Here is an 8,165-nt window from a genome sequence, read left to right as displayed (position 1 = left end):
TTGTTGCTGCTGCTGCTGCTGCTGCTGAACGAGTGATGGGAACTGGGTGCTGGCTCTGGCAGACAAGCCAACAGTCAATCAATCCCATGGATGATAATAATCATAGTAGAAACCTACTTGATCTTATCTCTTTAAATTAATTTTATTTTTTCTGTCTTTTTTTTTTTTGAAAAAGTCGGGAACTTCACCCAACTGAAGCTCACTCTAACCAGACAGGATTATTATTATTACTACGGGTTCCTCCACATCTCTCACTCGAGTTCTGTCTATCAAACTTTCCCATGGGCCCCGGAAGCAGTAAAGAAGAAGTCCAGGCCCAACGCGTGCAGCAAACAGGTTGTCCACCTGGCTGGCGGCCGTCACAATGCACAATGCACGCTGTTCCTGGCATGATGGGTCTTTGCTTTTCTCTCTGGAACTGCCTCGTTGTTTACTCCGTACTCCCGCACTCCTTTTGACCCCCTTTTATGCTTTGATTATGTTACAATTTGATAATGACTCATCGAGAATCTCCCTACCGATCCCGTAACAGGGTCGTGTTTGCAGAATGATGGTAACAATAATACCACATTCGCACACGGAATAACAGACAACAGTTATAATTAAGCTTGGATATCCCGGATTGTGGAGTTTTGTCTCCCGTCTCCGGATCGCGCTTAAATATCACCTACCCATGGTTACGAACTCACAGCTCTCTCCAAACAAGGTTCGTCCCGTACAATAAGATGCGAGGCACAAGTACGGTGGAAACTGGCTTTCCCGGCAATTTCACCAACTTCTCAGTCTCGGTTTCGAGCTTCACGGATTTCAATGCGGAGTTGCGTGGTTGTGGTTGCACCCCTTGCCACAGAGCCAGGACGAATCGAAAAAATTTGACCTCAACTAACCACCAGTCCTGGAGTCCTTGGCCCCCGTTCACATCCCTTGAATGCCGAGCCAAGCCAAGCTATATAACAGTCTCCTCCGTATTTATCACCAGATACCACCCTCATTTTTTCTTGTAATCTCCCTAGACTCTACTAACAGAGTTAGTTATGGCACAAATGATCTATTATAAATATTCCACGGTTATCGCGGGCATAACTAGAGGACCGGAAACCAAGCCGAAGTCACCTGTGCAACCTACGTTCCGGCAACCATACTTTAGCATCCAGCCGAGCACGCGAAGCCAAGCAAGGATGCAAATCGATTGATACAAGGTAGCAATGGATTCATTAATCCACTTCTGTCGATTATGCACTTCTGCCAACCCTCTTCGTCATGGAGGGGGCCTGACCACACGGCCAAATGATTCCTCTCGAGATAGGACCTCGGGAATCTACCATTTTTCCTAGTCTGGCAATTCTTTACGGGGTCACAAAAAAAGGGCTGAAGCCTACCGAGTACAGCTCTCCCAATAATACATGATAAGATGCATCGTGAAAATCAGGTTCCTGCCAGGGCCAAGAAGTTTAATCTAACCGATGGAAACTTGTTCAGACTTTTTTCCAAGTTTCCAGCAGCAAGTAGACAGACCCATTTCATGAATCACTTATTCTACTTCTTGCTGGCTCCGGTTTCACAGCAGAATATGGGTTCAACCCCCGTCTGTGGTTCTTTGTTCTCCAAATTTCCATGCCAAACCACTCTTACATTCAAATCCATATAGTTATATAACTTTGCAAACAGTTAAATCATGCGGTTCCTCAAACAGTCACCACTACGCAGCGTACCCACTCAACAAAAAGAAAATTATCTTCACCGCCAGAAAACCACCGCAATGCTACAGGGTAATGGTTTCACTAGCATCGGATTGAGCCAACCCACCATTAGCTCACTGCTCTGAGAAGCCAATCCCATCTGGAACTTTGGGGGAAGGGGTCAAATGACGAACCTGTATCCAATCACTTCAATAGTCTCCATCGCTAGTCTACGGGGGAAGAGTTCAACCCCTGGTCTAGCCAAATTTCGCGATGCACCCGATAAGTGGAGAGTGGCACTGGTTGAAGACTATCATACCCTCGTGGGTTTCGCAGCAAACGCGGGAAAATGGAGATCCCTGGGGTAGTTCATCCAATCATTGTCAGCCAACTATTTTTTGGGCTGTAGCTTCAAATTGGAGCTAATAGTTGCCAACCAGTAAAGGGGTCACAAAATAAGGTACATCCATAATTCCAGAACTCCCGGTGGAGTTTTTCCATTATCAAGGATCAAGTTACAAGGATGATAGTTAATTATGCCCAAACGCCTTGCAAACAACTGTACGTGTATAAAATAGCAACTGCAACAAACTGCATATTTGCACTGAGCGGCACGATGAGACACATTTCCCGTCTGGCTTTTCTCAGTTTCTTTTTTTCTTTGCTCCCGCGTTCTATATCAAATCTCCACCCCACCTTACCCCTTATCCCAGCCATCAGCCGATGACTTTCACGTTCTGGAGATGGAGTTGTCCGAAGTATGAAAGCTGGAAATCATTTTTAGAACAGGCCTTCTGCCTTCAGTGGTGATCCTCTCTCCGACCGATACGTTGGAGTTAGCCAATAATCCAAACAGTTGATAGTCCGAATGTTCCTCTTAAGCAACCATAATCAATGTGTGCCGCGGTTGCCTTTAATCGGCCCGAAAAACTCACCCACCATCGGATATCCTCACTATTTCTGATACCACCTCAGCTCTACAGTGTAGCCAATAAAAACGGCATAACGCGCTGCGATCGGTATGCACCTCATACACTTTTAACCCTACCCTGCCGAGCCGGGCTGAAAAAACTACCGCTTTGCTTGCGTCAGTCAACCTTTTAGGATTTTGCGATTTAATTGGATGATGATTATGCATTCCCAGAATGAATGCGACCGGGGACCGGGAAGATATTCAATATCTTCCCGAAATTTTGAGATAAATACCAATCAGAGATCAGGGCTGCGTCCAAATTTCCTCCCATTCACCTCGATCAGGACGATCTTGAAAGGTGTGTTGAAGAACTTCTGTGATTCCCACCAGGCGCAGATCAAACTGTGTGTCGCAAGACTTGAGGCCGGTGGCACCATATTCATGCGGGCTCCAACATCGCACTACCTAGGTGTCGCCATGATGGTTCCATTTCCTTTGCTCTAATTATACGGAGTATTCCCTCCTCCATTTCTCCCACGCGGGTGCGAAAAAAAAAAAGGGGGAGCATTAAAAGTACCAACATCTGCCTGCAGAATGAGAGTCGGAGCCATATTTACCCGACTGCTCATCCCACCTATATCCTGGCAGTTCGGCTCGTCCTGTCTACTCCCCTATCCATTTCTGGTGCCACATTCGTGGAACCCGTTTCATGAACTGTTTACGGTAGTTTCAGTTGCGCGCCTCCCCAGATCCATTGAAGTCTTCCTCACATGCTATTCATCTGCCAGGTATCTAACCGGTCCGATGAAACAGTGTGTTACTTCCAAATGATGCGGCCCAATTGTTGGAAAGTATGCTTTCCAGGTCTTTGCCGCTTGACATGGCATGGGCGAATAGAAGCAACTCTACGCTCAAAGAAAGGGAGATGAAAATAATGGAGAAAAGCTGCCCGTTGCTCCTGTGTTGCCTTTCGTTATCGGGGTGTTATGATGCGACCATGTAAACACGGACCCAACCTACATAACCCGGATATCTGGGTGGTTCAGTCATTCAACCACCACATGTATCTGAGATGTCTACTGCGTACAAGGCAGACCCAAAAAGACCCTGCGAAACTACTCCGACGTTGTCTGAATAGTGGTCTTATTTCCGAGCCTCGCAAGTTATGCACGGATCTCATGAGATATCAATCCCTCACTTGAGAATGATATATTAGTTGATTACTTGATCAACGACGAGCTGTAACAAGGTTCGCAACGTATTCTCGTCAATTTCGCACAACGCACCTCGTTCATGATTAAATTGTGTCTGTAGAAGAACCGCGGACTTGGGATTTTTGCTCCTTGTGTATGTATAATCCCATATTAAGAGCTTGCCACGGACTCTTGTCAATACAAACAGTTTGAAAAATGCAATAGCAATACAGATATTGATACTATCGACATTGACATGTCGCTTATCTCATATTGATACCCTGATCCATTGCCCCATCTCTGTTCCTGATCCCCTGGCGATAAAAATTCCGGAAACCCTCATGTGAGCCAGAATAGAAGCTTGAAACAGGGCAGAGATCCATGGACGAAATATAATATTTAGCCGCAGTGCCATTATCACCGATCGCGTTAAATCGCGGGGTATCCATGAGTAAAGGGCCCGTGAATGGGGCGGTGTGCTATCATCCCACTAATCTAACACTTGGTTGTCCAAGTTGCTAGTTAATAACATCTGTGTTAATACATGGTCTTCAGTGCTCAATTTATCCAAGTGAGCAGCAGGCACCTAGGGAGCTGGTAAGCGGGGTTTGACATTTAGCTGATATCGCTTTCACACATGGTTTCAAACTGGCTGTGGGACAAGAAGAAGGTCCGAATGTGCGAGTGAAGAAAAGAAGATCTTCCACATAACTCAATAATTAATTGTTTAACCATCTCAAAAAACTGTGTTTCCACATCTAAAGCGGTAATTCCAAGTGTCGAAAGGTTGCCGTGTTGAGCATCATCATATCCTGGGAGAAAAAAAATGTGCTTCTATCCATCAACTATGGATGTGCTTCCATTTGTTTGATTTTATGATCCAAATCGGGTATAAACCTATCTTTTTTTGGCTGTTGTCGTGATATTCATACCACTTCTACGACTCAGTGACTGTCCACTTGAAGCCACCTTAGCTAGTTGCCGGATCCTATGTTTTAATATTTTCCTTCCCATGGGACATTGTAACCATTTGGTTGATAAATATCTGCTCCTCCTAAGCTTTCTCACCTAGTTACTTTTCCACTTGAGTCGCCCGAACGCCTTGCTTGATATGACCTGAGGAAAAACAATCCTTCTTAGCTCAAGGGTAGCGGGAGTATGACAACATTTCTGAATTCATGATATAATAATGGCTTTTTCGACATTTCGAGACTTTCCTCTCGATGATGAAGGGAATTTGTGCCCCTGGAGTGGGCTTATCCGATGGTTGTTATAAATATTCGCTTGCGTCGGGATATCGCAGATCGGCATTCTCTTCTAGAAAGTCCATCCATCGTCGCAGGAATTGACTGCCGCTGTGATACGAAAGCAAAAAGAATCATGACAGATCAAAAGTTAAAAAATATTGTTCTCCCGCTTTGAGAGTTTCTGCGTTTTCCATCTGTTGGGAGGAGATTGAAACTCATCTTCACAAGAATTGCAGGGGAGTGGATATATGGAAAGGGCATTAGGGTAAATACGATTCGTTTGACTCACCGACGAATTGTTTCAGAATCCCCACATACACACAGATGACGTTTGGGACGGGTCATGGCGACTGCCGGTTGTTGACGTCGTTAGCCATATGTCAGAAGATACCTGAAGCCTATGTGGTGATCTGCCACCTGCTCATCGGTCGTCCAACTACCTCATCCATCGGGATTGGAGGTTCTTCTGTCGCGCACGGGAAATAAAAGGTCTGGGGCAATAAAATCTGAACACAAAGCAACCTACCATTCAACCGCCTCTTCTCACCAAGAAAACCGACCTTGTGCTCCGGATTGCTGCGTACAAGACTCACAATGACAGCTTCTTTCTCACGCCCCTGAAACCCATCCACACTCCCCAATTCTATCCCGGGATGCTTGTCCCTCAGCAATTGAGACAGAATGGTCAACTGCGCATTATACGGTGTCACCACAGCAATATCTTCAGGCTTCACGCCAGTCGCAACCAAATTCTCGACGTGTCGAGCCACCACAGCAGCTTCCATATCATTGCTCTTACTCTCTGCAAACATGGGTTCCTGCTTTTGCTTCGACGCCACAGCAGGTTCCTCGGTTCGTTCGGGGAAATCTCCTCCTTGCGTATCGTAGAATACCAAAGGTTCCCGCGTGTCATCGGTCTCTGCGACTTCATATTGCAAATTTTTAAGTAAACGCAGTTTCACCGCGTCTGCTGCAACTAGCTTGGATTCGTATAGCTCCTTCGAAGGAAATTTCATGATTTTCTCGTGCATGCGATATTGTGTGGTTAGCATGCGTTTGATGGCGGGACCGTGCAGTGACAGCAAACGATCAAAAAGTGTCACTTCTAGTGTAACTCCTTTTGTCGCCTTATGTTGTCCTACACTACTATCTCTATCTGCGCTTAGAGTTGCCTTTTCTTCACCACTCAACTTTCCACTTTCCGCCCCGTTGGATTTCAAAGGAGTGGACTTGATGGTGGGAGGCAATTGCAAGTGATCTCCAGCCAATATCGCCTTGGTAGCAGATAGCAAGGGTACCCAACATTGAGCCTCCAAAGCTTGACTTGCCTCATCAATGATAACAACATCGAACTTCTGATTCCTCAGTTGATGCCCACCAGCCCCGTGCAATGTCGCAAGCACCACTTTGCTATCCGTAACAAGGTTACCCACACATTTAGCTTCTCGCTCTCGAAACTCTTTCCGTAATTCTTTTAGATCTCTGTAGATCTCTCTCCTCTCTCTACCACTCCTAGTCTTGCGTATACTGGCCTGCTTAATCTCGATCTCTTTCCTAACGTCTTTCACAATGGCAGCGGCATCCGACGTCTGCGTTAAAACCTCCAAAGAGTAATCCAGAATAGTAGATAAAAGACGAGCTGGATGTCCAATTCTAACCAATGGCACTTTATGAGGAGCCAGCCGTTCGACTATGTTATCAACCGAGACGTTTGATGGACCACAAACCAGGACCCGTAGATTGCGGCGGAGCAGTTGTAAAATCAGCTCTATCAAGGTATAGGTTTTACCCGTCCCTGGTGGGCCGTGGATGAGAGCAATTTCCCTTGATGCAAGTGCAAATCGAATTGCTTCCCTTTGCGAGTCATTTAATGTAGGGTCGATGAAATCAATTGTTCCAATGGAATCCATATCCACTGGAGAGGGTGTTGTATGCCCGAACACAACTCTCATGAAATGTGTATACTCAGATTCCGTCATGTTCTCCATTTTGGTCATCGTTTGCTTCATCCTAGCAGGAGTCGAATTAGAAATCGCATCTCGTATCCCGTAACTCTCATAATCATAACAATGCAATACTCACCGACGATACGTAATGTCATTTGCCAGCTTTACCCTGTAGCACCTCAGCTATCAGCCAATAGCTCCAATAAGCACAACTCCCATCAAAGAAGACAACAAAGCTCACATCCAAACCTTCCTCGCCCAAAGATCCTCCACAGATTCTTCATACCTCCCTTTCCCCATGTCACCTCGCTCGCTAAAGGCAACCCAAACACTCCTCTCCCCAACCCTCGTCACCACACCTTCCATCCCCTTATGCTTCCTCTCCTCCTCCTTTCCCCCTTTTACCTTAGCCCCCTTTGCAATTCCGGAGCCAGCAGCACCTCGGCCCCCCGCTGAAATATCCTCAACCCTCACCACATCACCAACTCTTATCCCATGAGCCCCCAATCTCTTCGCTCCACCATCACCAGCAACCTCGCCCTCACCCCTACCTCCTCCACCATTATTGTTCCTCGCACCAGACCCGATCGCGCTATCCACTCCAAATTCCCCAACCTCACGACCGCCCATCCCGGTCCGACAGTTGACTAGCACCAGGCCTGTCAATGCATATCCGGTAGCTTGTAATGCGCGGCGAGTTGAGGCGGACACAATGCCACCTGATTGAGCGATGGAGGTGGCAAGCGCGGACGAAGCGATTTCGGCTTCATGTTCAGCTAGGAGAAGACGTTGCTGGGTTTGGGCGAAGGATTGGACGGGAATTGAGGCTGGAGTTGGCATGGGGTTAGATTGATTAGCCTGGTTGAATAAATAGGATGTTTCTGATGGGGGAGGGTGAACATGTATTCCCGACTTGGAGGTCAAACTATGTGAAGTAAAAAGGGATGGAGGGGTGAAAACAAGGTTTCTATCGTGGGGTGTATTTTATTGTTAAATGAATGTTAGGGTGGATAATTGTTGGATGTTCAGGGGCGTGTATTCTTCTTGGTGGTGGTTCAACAATTATGTAGGAGGGGCACAAATATATTATAATTAGGTTCGGTCAGTGTCTTTATCGAAAATGTTTACAACGGAACAAAAGAGATAGCCTTAGTGCGAAAACAACGCACATATGTATGAAATACTCT

At 46.2% G+C, this 8,165-nt stretch overlaps 1 protein-coding gene across 1 annotated transcript; it reads right to left on the bottom strand.

Moving 5' to 3' along the window:
• Nucleotides 1–5,430: 5,430 nt before the first annotated feature.
• On the bottom strand, nt 5,431–7,818 carry PAAG_03761 (helicase; the record flags this gene model as incomplete). The annotated part of the gene is made up of 4 exons (XM_015845056.1): nt 5,431–5,498; nt 5,559–7,042; nt 7,115–7,147; nt 7,220–7,818. 4 exons carry the CDS (start codon nt 7,816–7,818, stop codon nt 5,431–5,433), a joined length of 2,184 nt encoding a protein of 727 aa, XP_015702145.1.
• Between the last annotated feature and the right edge of the window lie 347 nt (nt 7,819–8,165).

This window comes from Paracoccidioides lutzii (assembly GCF_000150705.2).
Source record: "Paracoccidioides lutzii Pb01 unplaced genomic scaffold supercont2.9, whole genome shotgun sequence".
Classification (NCBI taxonomy): domain Eukaryota; kingdom Fungi; phylum Ascomycota; class Eurotiomycetes; order Onygenales; family Ajellomycetaceae; genus Paracoccidioides; species Paracoccidioides lutzii.
The sequence above is the reverse complement of the archived record's forward strand: the minus strand, read 5'-3'. Positions and strand labels throughout refer to the sequence as shown.